Raw genomic sequence first — 18,040 nt, 5'->3', positions numbered from 1 at the left:
GGCGACATGGCGAAGTCATTCGACTGTAAACCTTCCTTTCTAATTCTGTGCTTTGAGGTGGGCCTGCGCGCAACTCCGCATTGCTTCGTCCAATTTTTCCGCTGAGTTGAGTTGTTAACTTAGGTTTCTGGAAACTATTCTACTATGAATACTTTTCCTGAATTTTTGAAACAACCCTTGTAGTACTAGTGGATGGAAAATGTCATGTAAATATCAGTCAATGTACGGTTTGTGTGAAAAATTCGAAATCTAATGTTTAAGAAACTTACTTTTGGGATCTTTTTAATAATTATAAAATGTTGTGCTCCATATCTAATAGAACTTATTAACTGTTTATTCTGTTTATCGGCATAGTAAGATTATGTCGTTATCCCAAAAAAAGGCTTACCTTTTAAAAAACCCTTTATCGTTATTTGATAAAATATTGCTAACTTTCACTCAAATCATAATAACTGTACACTGCTAATATCCTCTTTTTTACATCCGAATCGAGGAAAACCAAAATTCTTTTCATAAAAAATCGGTCCCATCGGCTTCAGAAAGAAGCGAAACATATACCTTTTTCATCCGAGTAGTTTTAAAATTCGGTAGGAATCTTGAAACCGAGTTCGTCCGAATATCGGTTTTTAAAGTTACACATTTTGATCCATACAAAAGTCAAACGAGTTCATATTTACTTTAACTTATAATGCCACCCCGCAGTTCAAGCAATCTCTTTTAGCTCATCCAAATTTAATGCACTGAATTTAAGCTTTTACAAAGCTGATCAACTGCGATTGCGGATGATCGGGGGAGTCTACTACTATAATAAATACTATGAACTAAAAAAACTAAAGTCCAAAACATATTTGAAACAAAAATTAACCAAATTGTAAAAACACATGAATATTCGTTTGATTACAGATTTTATTTATAATTCTTTTTTATATATATTGTTTTCTTGCGATAATCCTTGTAACATTCGCTTGCCACCGCGCCACATATGGATCTTGCCGAGTGGAACTCGCTCATTAGACTAGTTTAACTGTTTCTTTTTCACAGTTACGATGTTTATTTGAATTTTTCTTCCATATACATACATACTCAATCCTTCTCCCATAGTTTCTACTCATCGCAGTCCACTGTCGAATGACTCAATGGATTGGGAGGATTCTTCTTTTATAACTCACTATACCTTTTATTCCAAACGTACTTAGTTACTAGCTCATTTGGAGTTAACAATACAGGTATAGGTGCAATGTTAGTTACACTTGTTGTTTTGTGTTACAGTAGTATTTAGCCAGGAGAGATTTTGGTTGCATCATATCCCTCCCTTACTTTCATTTTACAACTGCATTTCATGCAATGAAACTTTAGATGTCCATTTTTAATAAAAATGTTGTTGAATGACTGCGCCACGGTTTGTTTACTGCGGTGTATCTTTTATTACATTCGGGATAGGGACACTGTTATTGTTATTTCTTTGAAGCGACCAATCGATTCAAGAACGTAGCCTATCATTATGTAAAGAGGTGGCAAACGGTATCTTGTTCGCGGCTGCCACCAATCGCATGTATCCTGCGTGCTTTCTTAGAATATAATATAAAGGTGTAGCTTCTTTCATTAAATGATCTCGTTTATTCATTTGTACTTAGGTACTACTATCATGAGTCCAGGGAGGTTTGTATTACTTACGAAAGTATAGATAAGCATGAGGCAGAGGAATTAGGAATAAAAAGCACTCACGTACGACATCTATCTATTTACCATTTCTACTCCACATTTCTTCCCTTCATTTCTGTTATCACTTCGATTGTAGAATCTCTTTGTAATCACTCGTTTTCTCCTTTGCAGGACATTGCGTTTGCTAAAGTTTGCTTGAAGGGAACACCCTCATTCGAATGCCAAAAGGAAACTAACTCGATTGACCTGAATGTCTGAACGTCGATTAAGCGCGATCGAAACTACTGTCAAAATGAGGTGCATTAACAAAAGCGCTGCGCAGGAGTACGTCGCCCATTGGCTTGAATCGTTATATGTATCTCGATTATTATTATATGCTGTCGATACCATGCACATTATGGTGTTTATTAGTTTTACTTTGCCGTTCAATAGTATGGTCAAAATGGATTTGCGGATAACTCAGATAGGGTTAACCGAACCAGAGTGCCTTCCAATTTATGTTTACCTTCTTTTGCGACTGCTCATTCACGGGTTAAAGTTTTTATTTATGATACAAATCCCAAATCGGTTGGATTACTTGCGTCTTACCAATTTCTTCGAAGGGATTGAGACCAACCACACTTCATAGCGCTATCCAGCTATACTAAGACAAGCGTACGGAGCTTTTCGGTACCGTGAGACCACCACATGTTCACCTAGTATACGTTAGACGCCTTCGCTTTATTTACAATATGACCCGGTCCCCCATCCCTCCGTCTCCTCATCTTTTCCCTGACTAGTCGTCTTAAAAATGTCCAATATCTTAACGTAACCTTCTGGAAAGACATCTGTTAACAGAAGGAACCTTTCGTAAGATAATCGAGCATTCAGGGCCTTCGGGTTGCGTCAAAGTGTACAGTAGTGTGGTCGAAGATACTCGAATAGTTCCCTAACATTGATACCTGCGCGAAACGTTATATTTGCTGCAACATTATTTACAGTACGGTATAGGTCCTCACGACGATGTATCATACGCTTGTTGTGGCATATGGGTGCTCGTAGGCTTATTTTGACAGTTTTCACCTCCGCTGAAAATGGGAGAAAACACAAACCCCAACAAATCTTCCTTTACACTTGTACAAACATGTCTGCTCTGTTTTGCCAATTCATGCCGGAGGAAATAAAGCCTCACATTCAAAAATACAACTGATATCTGAAAAAAACATCCACAATATTAACCAATGTTTTGTTCTATCGTTCATCACCAGGTTGAAGAAATGTAATGAAATTATGACAAACCTAGCCACACAATATTAATAAAGCACGCATCTCAGATTTAGTGAGAGTGAAACCAACGAACTCAAAGCTGAGTGTATCAGCAGAAGGAAAAGGTGTGTTTTACCAAAAAGTGTTCGATATCATGCAGCTTCACGAGATCTAACCATCACACGATACTAGTAGACGATGGGGCGCATTCATGAGAGTTCGTCTGTGGTGTAAATGTAGCCCTGCCCCTTCAGGATGTATAGCCGCTTCTCGACGGCTTCCTTGTCTGCAATTGTCAAAAAGAAAGAAACATATTCGCCCAACAGTTTACACATGTCTTATCGTGTGACTCATTCCAGCATCTTCTACTCACATTTGGAAAGAAGTATCTTGTCCTGTGGATGTTTGCATTTTTGGGCCAACGAGTGGAGCAGAATTTGAGCAGATTGATACCGGGGGAAACACTCTGCCGGTTTATTGAACAGTTCGTCTACCGCAGCTGCCTCACACTGTGGATTAGATGAATTGAAAAAAAGAAAATGAATGTATTACAGCTAGAGCAAAGGAAATCTGAATAGAGATGCGCTGCTCAAAAGATATTTTTACTGGTTTATGCTGCAACAATGAAGTATTTTACGCGCAACAACAGCAAAAAAAAGTGTTTACATATCAACCCTAGACCGTTGATATCCTAAATAAATATTCGAATGCAATGGAATAACATAGGCACCGGCATCCCGTTTCTGTAACAACAATGTACCCGACAAAAAAAAATACAAAAATGAGAAAATTGTAAAGCGATTTGAGCCAAAGACAGTTGTTATCCTAAAATAAACACTCCAAAAATAAACAGGCGCGACGTCGGGGCGATAAGAGGTAAAAAGGATCATAGAATAGCACGTAAAAAATAGGATAAATCAAAATGTCTCGAAAACAGGTATAATCGCAGTCACAAATAAAGAAAAGACTTTCTTGAAGACACGAGGTTTTGGAAAAAAGCCATAACGATAACACATTCTACCTGGCACATACCAAACAGACATAACTATTGTATATAGGTAAAAATACTATCAAAAATTCTTCTGTCTACAAAAGAGAGAAAACTTCCAAAAGAATGCAGTGTTAGAAAGCAAGAGACAATTAATTCCGGCATAGAACCTGAAATAATGTTATCTAATACTACAAAAAATAATATTAGTCAGAAGGGCTTACTTCGCAGGGCCGTGCCATCATACATCTTGCAGACGGCAGATTTAAAAAAATTGAATAACATATCCCTTTTACCATTTTACCTTAGAAATATTAAAGTTTGATTCGTAAAGAAACAAAAAGAAAAAGGATGAACTAAGGACATGTGTGGGAAAGGGGAAGGTAGAGAGAGGATGATTCCGAAAAGAAGACAACAAAAGAAAGTATGCATTTCGTACGCAGACACCGTGCTTAGATTTAAATGGACGACAACGCATGGCGTTGGTAGAAACAAAGTGCACATACATTTTAATAACTCTCCGGACACTATGTTACATAACGCAGGGCAAAAAAAACCAGAATTACAACTTGACGTGCGCACAATTCACGGTGACGCAACGCTTTACGACTGACGCGTTTGCACTGCACCAGTTCCTCCGTATCTGACCACCCTGTTGTATCATTCTTTTTCTGTCTTTTTTCGAATTTACGTACGAACCGCCCTGTGAAATTTGGTTACGATATTTCGAGCTGTCTAGCGGGTGGCGCGTTTCAGGTGACAGCGTTGACAGCACATCAAAACGATGTGATCGAATGAAAACAGATAAGGATCCATTACACTCTAGCGTGTATCTGGATGCAAGGTGTTTAATAATAGGAATGACCTCCACAGAATATCAAATGTGGTCATATGAGCTTAACCGAGATCTTTTAACTCGGTCTCGGTATTAAGGTACTACTTAATAGGAATCAGATTAGAGTGTAAGGCGACGATTTTTTCCAATAAAGCAGATATCTTCAGTAAGCAATCTAACGCGAACAGATCGCGTCCTAATCTAACCACAAAATATCCGAAACAAGCTAACTTCTGTTCGTCTTCTTCTTCGACCGTAATCCTTCTCTTCTTCTTCGACCGTCTTGGTCTTGGACCTGCCCGTTTAGGGCTTTTTCCCTTTGTGTAAGTGCAGTCAGCCCTCTCGTACAGAGGAGGGTCCGGTCTCGGTTGGGATTCGAACCCACGCCGTCGAGGTGGTGAGCCCCGTCGCTCATGTGCCGATTTGGGTCCCGCGGAAAGGTTGGGTGTTGGCGTAGTCATGGCCCAAACCTAAATACATTGCAAGATTTCCTTAAAGCTCTTAGGTAAATTTTATCAGAGCTACCTCCCTTTTCGGCATAGTCACGACGCGGGCCAAACTCTTTAGAACTTTCCTCAAGGCCAGATTCAGACTTCAACTATGTTTTCTCTTATGTCAGCGTAGTCACAGTCCGGGCCTCAACATTGAAGCAAAATTCGCGCAAAAACCAAGTTCTTAACGACTTAGAAAAGATCACTAGAGCAACCTCTGTTGTCGGCTTAGTCATGACACGGACCGAACTCTTTGGTCCATTCTCAAGCCTTGGTTCAAGTTTCAATAGCGCTTCCTCCAACGTCGGTAAGAAAAAATCAGCAAAAATACCAAATTCGATGGCATTAAACAAAATACTAAACGAAATAAAACGACATGAATCTTACTTGTCTAGTACCTAACGGCATGTGAACAAAAATTCAGTAGCAATATTAATATAGCCATATAGCCATAACGAACCTCTGTTAGTGATGATGCGAAACTTTAATTTGCATTAATAAAAAATATATTACAAAGAATACGTTGACTTCAACTCCTCTATGTTACGCTATAGAAATGAATGCAAGTGGCAAGTAGCCATTCGCACTGCAGGCAAGTACTTGCCGGTAACTTGATCACTCACAGAAGTACACAATAACGAATAAATTTTAATTTACCATTGTTTCATCATCAATAAATAAAAAGATCGATCAACGATGTGATCAAATAATATTTCTCGAACATCAGTCGAAAATTATCCTAAACAAATCACGAAAATGAAACAGTTTTTGTTTGATAACTTATAATTACACGAGTTGTCATTACACTTGTAATTACACGAGTTGTCATCAACCAATACTACTTGCCTGAAAAATAGACTCGGTTCTATTCCAGTGGCAAGTAGCTACTTGCCACTTGCCACTTGCGAGGTCCTGATTCACACGGGGTAGGTAAGGTAAAGTGGGGCAGCACGCCCCCCCTAATCGAAATACATTTTTCTCTTCTCCAATATTATTAAAAAGCATTCTATTTTTTCATAGTTGAATTTTTAAAAATCTTTTTATGTACGTAAAATAAGAAAAACCACTTCAAACTTATCAATTTCTTATAAAATAAGGATTTCGAAGGACCTTTTGGATTTGACTCCGTTGACAAAAGTGGGGCAAGATGAGCTGAACGGTGGGGCAGGACGCACCTCAATGTAAACATGGGGCAAGACGACCCAAACCAAGCAGGAAATGGACAAAGGTTGCTTGTTGAAAGGTTAGTCTATGCAGAGGCACGGTTAAACAGTCCGATACTGAGTCCGTGTAACCCACATTGGTTTGAATTTTGTGGTGTAGAATTGAAAAGACAGTTTGGGTAATAAGTTCGTTGCTGATTTCCGAACAATTATTGAATATTTTCACGGATCTGTTTTTAGCCTTTTATACAAACCGCCTTAGTCCTACCTTTACAATTACATCAACGTTGCAGGTAGCACTTCTGACAGAGTCAAAGTTTGACGTTTTGTAATCCAGATCATCTGTGGTTTGAAAACATAGTTGAACATCACAAAAAAATATCCAAATTTCGTATTTAGATCTAATAAATATTCATTACTATGAAACTCACATCACATGTTCAATATAAGACATATTTAAATCAAGAATGCCTGGATCCGTTCACCGAACTTTGATTTACTTTTGTTTTGCTGGTGCATCTTGCACCATTGTTTACATTTTGAATGTTAGGACGTCTTGCCCCACCTGGGCCGGTGCATCTTGCCACAAACTGAGGACCGTTCGTTTTTTTGTCATTTATTTAAAATTTAGAGGATATTAAAACAGTTTCTCTTCGGTATTCGTTTAATACCATTATCAGGTAGTATATGAAGACCTGAATGATTTTAAAATATAATATCAAAGCATGCCATACTTTACATAATAGTGACAAAATATTAGATCATATAGAGTCAATTTGGTTTTTACTCGTTTTCTTTTTGAAATGGTAATTTTGTGCAGTGAAATTTACATAGGCTGTATTACATACGTTGATGAACATATTCTATTACTTAAATTATTTTTAAATTGCTTAATTCAGCTTAAAACAGGCCGGGGCATCTTACCCCGCCGGAGCGTCTTGCCCCACCTTCCCCTACGCGGCAACTTGCCACTTGCACTTGCCACTTCCCGACGTGCGAATCAGCCTTAAGAACAACTCAAATAGGGCATTGTTTGCGGATCTCGATACTATGACGTGCGGTAATTGGATATATCACCAAGAAGTCCATTACCAGAATTCTCAAACATGACGAAATAGCAAATGTAATTTCGATTAATATTCACTCCGTGTGTTGCTGCACCAACGATGTGCTCGAGTCGCATGTAGATTGCGGCTCATCAAACAATCCAAAATGTGAACCTTTCGGGATAAGGTGCAATCGTGAGTCTAAATAAACACATAAAACGAAAGGGACACGATGCACTGAAAACGAGACGTTTAGGCATACGTGGCAAGATAGCGGTTCCACGCATAAAGCGAACGAAAGAAAATAGATAAGCGACAATTGTCATACCAAGAGAACTAGGATAATGAGTCTTATTCCTATTCCAATAAGAACAAAGCACGTTCAATGCGTGGAAATTATCCGTCCCACACATACTACCACAATCTATGTAAACATCACTCCAGAAGAAATTCTGGAAAAAATATTGACGATAACTCCGAAGTCTCCAGAACCGTTTATAGAAAGAAGTTTTGTCTTCAACGGGTCATTTACTAGAATCAATCATCCTCAAAAAACTTTGTAGGCTTTGATTCTGAGGATAAACGCACTCACCATTTGCATAGCGTACTCGTAGAGTATTTTATCAGCAGTTATATTGCTGGCGTTAGCACGCTGCAGCAGCCCGGCACCGTTCAGCTTCTTCGATTCGATCAACGTGGATCGGTACTTGGCGTGCATCATGGTTAAGACTGTAACGGTAAATTACGGACATTAAATACAGACCGTTAATTCGGTTTGATTTGTTTGCTTGTTCTTGCTATTTTACCATTCTTCACGCTGTTGGAAGGCTTAAGATTGCCAGCCTGTATCTGGGCTGAGGCTAGGTTGAGACCGGATGACAAGAGATGCAGTGCCCGCACCAGCAGCACCAATCGTTCGGCCCGTTTGCAGTACTCCGGTGGATGCGGTGCCGTGGGCTGTGCGTTTGCCGACATCAGCGCGGACAGGGGCGCACAGCGGGAATCGGCCACCTCCAGAATGCAGTCCGTCAAGGCGATTACAAAGTTGAGCTTCGCCAATGTTTCGTTGTGATCCCGCTAAGAGAAAATGAAAAACAAATCAGCACAGTTAAAAAGCCGTCATAACCACAGGAGATCAAACAAGTAACCGAATATAAACGCCACGATACGTTTACATCTTAGGTACAGCACGTATTATTGAAGATCATACAATACACAAGCATGTCATTACTCCATCGTCAAGTTCTTCTTTTCGTATTTAGCCCGTTTAGTCATTTCTGCCTGTCAAATTTATATATTTTCGCCGCTGAGTATAGTTACAAATAATGTTCGCACAAATTTGTGCGAATTTTCAATTGTTTCACACTAAGAAGAAGCGATTTTTTAGACAAGCAAAATAATGATTACAAAAGAAAAAAATTTCCTATTCTACTAAGAGACAAACAATAAATAAATAAATCTCAGCTTACATCAAGCAGCGTTTCCTCGTGCAGCTCCGGGGCATGGAAATTGATCGGATGATCGTCGATGTTGTGATCGTCCAGGTAGCTTTGAAGTCCTCCCGTGGCACCCATTTCCGGAAGCGTAAAAGCTCGTGCCGTCAATGGAAGGGCGTGATGGTTGTTGTTCTCCGTGCCGGCCATGAGTGTTGGGCTGCCGAGGGCGGGCAACTTCGAGAGTGCATTGTTCAGCACCGGCGAACTGGTCCCGGAGCGACGCAACGGTGACTGGTGGGAGGCTGGGCTGACTGTCCAGCAGCTTGGAGGCGGGGGTGTCTCGGAGAGTGAACCACCGGAAGTCGAGCGCCGACGACCGCAGGATGGAGGCGTTCCGATGGCAAACTGCACTGCCGGTGGTGAAATCGATCTGATATCACAGTTACTGCTTCGATGTTCCGATCGCTTCATATTAATCGGCTCCGATCGAGGTATTGAATTATTCTGAAAACGGTATGACAACTCATTAGTATACATCGAAAGTTGGTTAAATAATCAGTACATATATAATATCATATTATAGCTCTTTTATTTCCCAAAAAAAACACCATATTTACCTTTGGTGGAGTTTGCGCCTGGGGACGAGACGACTTTCTAGCAGCCGTTGGGACGGGTTTGGGTTCCGAGATTGGTAGCGTGCTCGGACGCGGAGGACTCGCCTGAGCCTGAGACATTGGTTGAGGCACTCGAGTTGGTTTGCTGAGAAGTAAAGCCAAATGCGTTAAATGTTAAAACGAAATATTGGTGCTCGATTGCAAATTGTGTCAGCACTGGCTTACCTCTTGTCATAGCTGCCACCATGACTCGGATCGACCGGAAGGTTGTTCGGCACTAGCACAAAGTCATCCGACTCTTCGGGACTACTGTTGGATGTGTTGTTCGACCTAAGCGTTGCCACACTATCATCAATCTCGGCAATCGGCACTAAACGTGTGAAGAAGAAACAAATAGTAAACCCATTAATTGAATCGTTCAAACAATAAGCGAGAAACATACAACTTTTCTTAAATACCAAACAACTCACTTCAACTATGCACTAGAACTACGCAATTGTGTTCGACAACTCGAATGCTTATGGATGAAAAATGTCACCATAATGGTGACACCTCTACAAGAACCCCCGAAACCAACTAGTTAAAACTGTCACTGAGTAGAAAAGTAAAACCTGTCTACTGTAGCCACTAATACTTGTGGATAGTCAAGTTGTACGAATGTGAAATCTAGCAATGCACTTGGTATGATCGAGTCTCCGATGCACCTTGCACCAATAGGCTATGGCGTGTCACGATTCCCAGAAACCTCCCACACATTCACACAAAGGTTATTTTAAAACGTGACGTGTATTGCTTTTTTCTCACCAAGTGTAATAACATACGGACACAAATTAATTGGTGGTAGGTGTAATGCATTCGGAACCACCGCACGGATGCTTAGTGCGTATGCTGTGTGATGCACAATACGGGTTTCATTCACAAAATTGGATTCACACGATAAAAATAAGAAAAGAATTCTTTTCATTCACAAAAATGGGTTAACCTTTTTTCACGATAGTAATTTCGATGTTATATACGAAAATAATCAGTTCCATTTAAATTAATGCACAGAAACAGGAACAAATGACACATTCAACACCAAACGATATTGATAATGAACAATTTTTGTGTTAACAAGCGTAGGTAACTATCGGTAAAAAGGGAGATCACAGCACACCATACAACAAGTCTCAAACAGAGGGAATAGTTTTGACAATTACTTGAAATTTCGTTTACTTTTATAAACAGCCAGAAAAGATAGGTAAATCTACAAATTTACTATATATTATCTAACCAGTAAACAATTGAGGTAAGGTGCATGTTCTGGAAGGAGGTTGCGCCCAAGGAATAACCTCTCACACTTGATTTCAGGATATTCTTTTTCTCGGCAATATTTGTGGGGCCATATGCCACAGCTGGGATATCGTGATCTAGAATTTTTGGTAGCCTATATTGTTTAAGAGATTGTTTCGAAAATCTCTCACATAAAGCAAGCATGATTGTTAACAATTTTTGAGTAGCCTTACAAAACACTAGTAAAGAAAATAGCTTTACACCGACTTCATTTTTAAGAGACCCCCCACCGCACCCCGCTCCCCATCCTTCATCAAAGCAGTAAAAGAAATCGATGAAAATCCCAAACGCGCTGCCTACCGTTGTTATTTTCGACCGTTTGCTGTTTCTGTAGTTCCTGCAAGTGTAGCTGTTTTTGTTGTTTAAGCTGTAGCTGCTGTTGTTGCTGCTGTTGCTGTTGATGGAACTGGTTCGGATGTTGTTGATCGACCGGATGCTGTTGTTGCAGCTGTGCATGGCTTGGCTGTTGCTGGTGTGGTGGTGGCTGTTGCACTACTTGCTGCTGATGATGCTGCTTCTGTTGTTGTTGCTGTTGTTGTTGTTGTTGTTGTTGCTGATGTTGATGTTGATGTTGATGTTGATGCTGCTGCTGTTGTTGTGGTGCAATTGGCGCCGTTTTCTGGTGCGGACTACTGACTTTACCCGGAGCAGTGAAAAGAGTTGCATTTCCAGACGCTGGTTGTGTAGGATCTAGAATGAGGAAAAAAAATGAAACTGTAGGGAAGTTCTGTTTGCATTTTTCCTTTTAAAAGACTGATACGAACCGTTGTGACTCTGCGGCGTCTGTGCACGTTGCAGAAAAGCATGGTTGAAGAAGGTGTCGAACTTCATCCGCTCCTTTGCGTTACGTCGCAGCAGCCCCATGAGCAAGTCTGTGAGCTCGTTGGAAGTACCGGGTGGAATCCTGTGTAAAAGGATGATTGTAGACGGGAAATAAAATAAATTGTCAGCCACAAAACGACTTGCTCTGTTTATCGTTATGATAGTCGCCGAATGCCGAGGCACATACTTTGGGGCCAGGTTGGCGTTCCGTTCGTAAAACATCTTCAGCTCCTGCGGCGTGTGGGCCTGGAATGGTGCCTTCCCTGTGAGACACTGGAAAACAATGGTCCCCAGTGACCAGAGATCTGCTTTGGCATCGTACTGCAGTGACATGATCACTTCGGGAGCCTGAGGATGTAGATGAGAGAATCAAAAATTAACACCTGAAGTGTAACCCCTGCATTTCGAATGACCTTTCCCACTTACCATGTACATGGGTGAACCGCAGAGGGTTGCTGCCATGTTTCCATCTTGTAGAAACCGGGCGAACCCAAAATCAGCTGCAGTGGAGTTGGAAGTAATGGGCAATAGATTGGGGTTAGTGATGATTGTAGTGCTGTGGACCTAGCTGGTTCCGTGTACTTTACCTATCTTGAGCGTAATTTTTGCTGGTACAGGCAACCCCTTTCCACAGTTGTGTGAGAGTAGAATGTTTTGCGGTTTCAAATCTCGATGAACAACTCCAGCCTGGTAAAGTGCTTTCATCGCGTTCGCTGAAAAATGCAATAAACAATATCGTCATATTGGAGTAATATATTTTCTTACGTAAACCAGAACCAACCCATCATCTTTTATAAAGAAATCCGGACATAATGTATGATTATGCAACAATTGGGTGGATGGTGTTAACCGTAATCTACTTTTCATCGAGGGCTTCACAAGGATTGTTGAGGATACTATTTTATGACCGTAATAAAAAAACAGCAAAGTGCCGTAGAATTTACACCTGACCGGTGCTTCCATAACCGGTGGGTAATGTAGTCAAGGATTTCCTCTCCCCACGGACCATGGTTTCGTGGGCATTTTATTTACTCGCTCTACGGGGTGTGTGCAAGGGAGTATGTGCGGATATTTTATAGTTTTTCCTCCCGGCGTTTAAAGTTATACCGTTGTGTCGTGATTTGTTCCCCAGATGATTCTTACTTACCCAATTGGCCAAGAAACAATCGTATCGTATCCTCACTGAGTGTTCCTTTTACTGCAAGATAGTCAGCCAAATCACCCCCATTGCAGTACTGTAAAGGAGAGGAAATAATATATTTTTTTAGTATGTTTATTACACAAAAGGACAAAACAAACTGTTGTTAAAACGTGAAACACGTTATAATGACAATTTTATAACAACTAATTACTACCCTGAAATGTTATTTAAAAACTTCTCTAGTATCGTGACATACAAAATTGAAAGCTCCGGAAACAACACTGAGTGCTCAAGATTTTCCGGTGCGAAAAATAGTGCAAGGATAATATGTCCTTGCCATTGAAGAGTCTCAAGGATGCCATTGTCTCTATAGCCGTGTGAATTTACGACGCTGTCGTCGCTATTATTATAGTCTTCTTACTATCGATCCAACACAGAAAACCGGGCCACTGGCTTATCGTTAACGTCAAGTACCAGGTGGTTGTAGTAGTCTTTAAATTTTCACTCTTCTGTGTTCGGAAAAAATGTTTATGTTGTAGTGAAATATGTTTATTCCCCAGAGCTAATTAATTTTTGGAAAACCGTTCTTCATTTTTTTATAGAAATAGTTTAACCTTTTCCTTTCTGAGTTACATTGCAACTTTATCAAAATTTGAACCAAACATATTCCATGTGACGCCATCGAGCATCCTGCCAAAAGTACCCGCTGTTTTTAACCACATCGAACGGTGGTCAAAAAGTTGTACGACATGTTGTATTCCGTTTAGCAAATGGATGGAGGATGTGCAAAACTTTATGACGAACTTGAAGAGGCATGAATAACTATATTGAATCATTCAATCGAAGGGTAATACTACTGCGTCATAGGTTTTTGGACCACGCGAAACACCCTCCTCATCTTTTCGTTTCTCCAGCATCACAACAAATGGCTATTTGCCTTCGTTTCCTTAACACAATTGATTTCACACGTTGGAGGGATCTGTACGGATTTGCCAAGTTCCTGGGTAGCTCGCTGCCAACGGGGTCCCATGAAACAAAGGGTACCTCTTGAAAGGACCGAACCTAACCAACCGTTCTCCTTAGCACGACATGGTCTTACGGTTGTGATGTTGAACATCAGTTCAACTTCCGGTAGGCGTCTAACCTCACGTCGAAGTGTGACACAAAAGAGTACCGGGATTGATTTTAACGCTGCCCTCCGTGGTACCATGGCACAACTCCTTCCAGTACATGTCTCTGGTGTCGGTAAAATTTACCATCACGCTCCGTCCATTGCTTCGGCATGGTCTAATTAAACAAACATCTGTCAGGGTTTCGGCACAGCCAGCACAGAACTACCGCGAGTTCCACGCTCCTAGTACTCGCGATGCCTGTTTCACATTCGTGTGGATTTCGTCGGAACACGGTTGCTAGCTTTGACTCTTTAGCCTCCGCATCAGGATGTGCAGCATGTCTGAGACTATCGATTGAAAAATTCATGAACAACCTTTGGTCACAGGCCGGCCAAAAATCATAACGACCCGCCGTTAGGTTGAGGAATCGGAGGGACGGGACCGGGTTCTCAGCATAAGCAATACTAGCCCAGCTAATAGTTACACACACACACGTATATATATAAAGGGTATGTCACACCATCGGTGGCAAAGCAATTGGCCATCGGATTTCGGTAAGGGATGAGTTCAAATCATGGACGGAGCATACAGTCAGCCTTCGATGATCCCTAGCTCGGTCGACTCGTTTCCCTCGGAAAATGATGGTGCCAATGATAAATATTGAAAAAGATTGCCACCGTCGTTCACTGCCTTCACATATCAGCGCCAATTATGACTTTTTGCCACCATTCGGTGTCATCCACTGTTAAATATGGCATGAATCCTTTGCCGGAGTTGGTAAAATGGTCCCCTGCCGTGTGGTGGTGAGTGGTGCCGATATGAATCATTTGCTTTGAATCGATGGTATTTATTTTTACCATCAATTTTAACGTGACGAGTGTCACGAGCGATTTTGGTATCCTAATTGAATGTGAATTTATCAACATATGCTGGCGGAGGTTTAAAAACAGTTTTTAACTGAACGGCGGCAAATGATTGTGAGTTAAAGCATGTACGAAAAAGTGAAAAAATATACATCGGTGTGGTAAAATACTCTTGTCTCGCTTGTGTTTAGTTGAATTTAAAAGGAGTTTAATCTTACAAAGTTACGATTTTAAAAGATAGCATGATTTCTTTCACATGAACTGCGACAAATGATATTTCCTATTTGTTAATAGTAAAATGTATGTCTTATGGTGAATTGTATATATCACCTTCACACATTTTATTCAAATAACATATTACAAATACGAATATTTTTGGCATCCGTTGTTCTGTTTGTTAAGCATAATGTTGAAGAGAGTGTTGAAGTAATGGAATATAAAAGGGTGGTTTTCTGGATGAAGGAATGGTTTCTTTAATAATGAATTTTGTATTTTCTCCCCCAGAAACATACTGGATCTTTTGATCGCCAAAGAATGACACATGACTTGGCATCAACCCTATCATGTATACGACCTGACATATATATTTATTTTAACTCGTTTCACTTCATTTCACTTCCCATTTCATTTACACTGTAAAAAAGGGACACATTTCCGCTCTTTCTTCAATGCATCAACCCATGTGACTTTTGTCTGAAAAAGCCTTTTGACTTAAAAAACCTTTTGTTTTAAAAAAACCAACACCCGCTGCGGGTCTGTTTGAATTGAGTTTAATTAGCAAAAAAGCAAATCTCTCTAAACATGCAGCTCTTTTGAAAATAGTGATGTAGCAATTACCACCAGTGACTTTTTGAATTTAAAGCATTGAGAGCAATTTGAAAACTGAAATTTGCGCAATGTTGGTGGACTTCGTGACCCTTGTGCAGCCCTTCATGGAACCACCGCGTCAAGTTCATGGTCGGATTGGCTTTCCGCAGGCACCACATTAAACTTAATTGAAACGATCACTCGAACTCATTAGCACATAACGACATATACCATTTGTTGTCGCACACGAGGATCGGGGACAATCTTTCGAACTCCTATAGGATTTTGTTAAACAATCGATTCCCGAACTCTAACATCACCAAGCCGTGGAGGAGGCAGAGTTACCCTCCCCTTACTTTGGTGTCAAATTTTTTATATGTCTCTTGCCTTGCAACTCTTTGCTCAACCCAGGGGATTACCCTCATTCTAGAAGGGGAACCGTGTGTTGTCCCTATTTTGCAGCAGTCTGCCAGGCCAACCAACGCCAATGATGAAATCGTATGCCCGGATAGGGACGGGATGGATGTATAGACCCACCCGCATTCGGGAATTATGTTGCCGAGGTTTGAGCACTCTGTGCGTCACGGAACAGAACAATCGCATTTCGTGCAACCAGACACAAACAACCGTATCCGGAGGGAAACTATACAGCACCGGAAAGTGATAGTTCTTGAGCATAGTTTCAAGTTTGTGTGAGGTTTCGCTGGTGTCTATAAATCGTGAATCGAAAGATGCCAATAATTCAACACGAAAAACATACCAGACGCCCCCTTCGGGGGCTGTCTGCTAGGAACATGTATACCTAAAATGGATAAATAAATATCTTTTTTTTTCTTCTACTACCTTTGATAACCCTCATAGCCAAGAGACTTTTCTTTTCCTAAAAACAAAGAAAAAAAAATCAAACATTTTTTTTTATCACACTGCAGGATTTATTTGGCGAGTTTCCTTGTTGCATCGTCATAAATATGGGCGCCAAATATTATTTTTAAATAAAATAACTCAATGAAATATAAACCTCCCGGAGGGTTTAATTGGCTGCAACCGATGGTAAAGGCAGGAACGAATATAAAGACACCGAACCGCAACCACCTAAAATACCAAAAACTATGCAAAAAGACTGCCTGGCCAAAAACACCCTCACACCGTACGGTTTCGGTTGAGCATAGTTTTCCATAAACTTACTGCTGGTTATGCAAAGGACACCACAGGAGGAGCGGTGTTTGGTGTACCGGGACACTGAAAATAACTGAATAAAAACACCCCACTCCGGCTGCACGAACCAGCCGAACAACGGTACATCGTTTCTCTGTTTAGCGTTTGGACGGATTGGTAAAGAACTGTAGTTCAGAGTTAGCCCGAATGAGATAGCACGACTTCCTGTGCAAATTGATTTTACCTCATCGATAGGCGATTCCGCGTGAGGGGAAGGTCTCGGTTTACGGTTGGATTTAGTATCCGACACTGATGGCAATCTTTTATGCAGCAGCGACACACCCGTTCCCTTAGCTTCCAATCTCTTCCTGCCAACTCGCCAAATTTCAGGTAACATCGGAAGTGGATTTAAAAATAACTGATATTTTCATTCCGTGCCGTTCTGGCCCATTTTTCTACCCACACTAAAAAAAGGACAGGGGAAATGCATAAGAACTGTCTCCTGGCATCGGAAATTTTAGCAGGCCCTAGAAATTTTCTCAGCATTTTTATGAAGGGCTTAAATAAAACGATACAAAACCAATTCGGTAACAATTAGAATTGTGTAATTCCGCTCAGAATCATGAATCTGAATGATTCTTTGCATCGTTTTAGAGGTTCATTAATCTTTTAATGAGAAAGACAAAATAATAAAGTATAAACCCTTATTTCTGGTCGTATGATTCACGATGACGAAAGAAAATTTACGAAAAAAAAATCACGAAGACTCATGAACAATCATTAAGGTTTCATAAGGTGCAAAGATTCGAATCCCAAAAGATTCATGATGAGATTCACCTTTATATAACAGGTACAAATACTTATTTTACTAACAAACAAAGATATAGGTAATATAACTTAATCAGCAAGATATCATATTATTGAACATATATTTTGGTTTCGGCCAGTATCATACTTAAGCCCGGTAACAATTTGTCTTTGTCAACTATTTATGTCACAAGATCGACATTATGCAAAAATTCGTTATGCTGAAGCGAAACACCCAAAATAACAACGGGGTGCACAGCACAAAGGTTTTTACTCAATGCTCCTGCAGGACACTCCAATGCTGAACACAACACAGTAGGGTCGCTTTGGTAGGCGTCGGAACTTCTCAATTGGACTATCGCATCGATAATTTGGTTGTGGTAACAGTTAATTGATGTAGCATAAAAAAGGGTCGCCGAAGGGAGCTATAATAAATTGTGTTACGATTAGAATTCAATAGAAATTAAAGCGAGGGGTTCCATGAATAAAGGAACGCTTTTTTCCACATTTGAGAAAGTTTT

The 18,040-nt window shown here is 40.4% G+C and overlaps 1 protein-coding gene across 1 annotated transcript in view; it reads right to left on the bottom strand.

The window, feature by feature from the left end:
- Positions 1-896: 896 nt before the first annotated feature.
- The window catches only part of LOC131260208 (serine/threonine-protein kinase ULK2), a 36,154-nt gene continuing 19,010 nt past the window's right edge, over positions 897-18,040 (bottom strand). Inside the window, exons 3-16 of the mRNA XM_058261890.1 lie at positions 12,782-12,869; positions 12,222-12,347; positions 12,061-12,134; positions 11,822-11,982; positions 11,577-11,716; positions 11,309-11,502; positions 11,113-11,218; positions 9,706-9,850; positions 9,484-9,625; positions 8,900-9,370; positions 8,237-8,507; positions 8,023-8,159; positions 3,281-3,416; positions 897-3,193 (exon numbers count right to left, since the gene is read on the bottom strand). Of these exons, the coding sequence (XP_058117873.1) occupies positions 3,117-3,193; positions 3,281-3,416; positions 8,023-8,159; positions 8,237-8,507; positions 8,900-9,370; positions 9,484-9,625; positions 9,706-9,850; positions 11,113-11,218; positions 11,309-11,502; positions 11,577-11,716; positions 11,822-11,982; positions 12,061-12,134; positions 12,222-12,347; positions 12,782-12,869 (2,268 nt within the window). The 3' untranslated portion in view covers positions 897-3,116. The remainder of the gene's footprint in view (positions 3,194-3,280; positions 3,417-8,022; positions 8,160-8,236; positions 8,508-8,899; positions 9,371-9,483; positions 9,626-9,705; positions 9,851-11,112; positions 11,219-11,308; positions 11,503-11,576; positions 11,717-11,821; positions 11,983-12,060; positions 12,135-12,221; positions 12,348-12,781; positions 12,870-18,040) is intronic.

The sequence above is a fragment of the Anopheles coustani genome, chromosome 3, assembly GCF_943734705.1.
Source record: "Anopheles coustani chromosome 3, idAnoCousDA_361_x.2, whole genome shotgun sequence".
Taxonomy (NCBI): Eukaryota; Metazoa; Arthropoda; class Insecta; order Diptera; family Culicidae; genus Anopheles; species Anopheles coustani.
The sequence above is the reverse complement of the archived record's forward strand: the minus strand, read 5'-3'. Positions and strand labels throughout refer to the sequence as shown.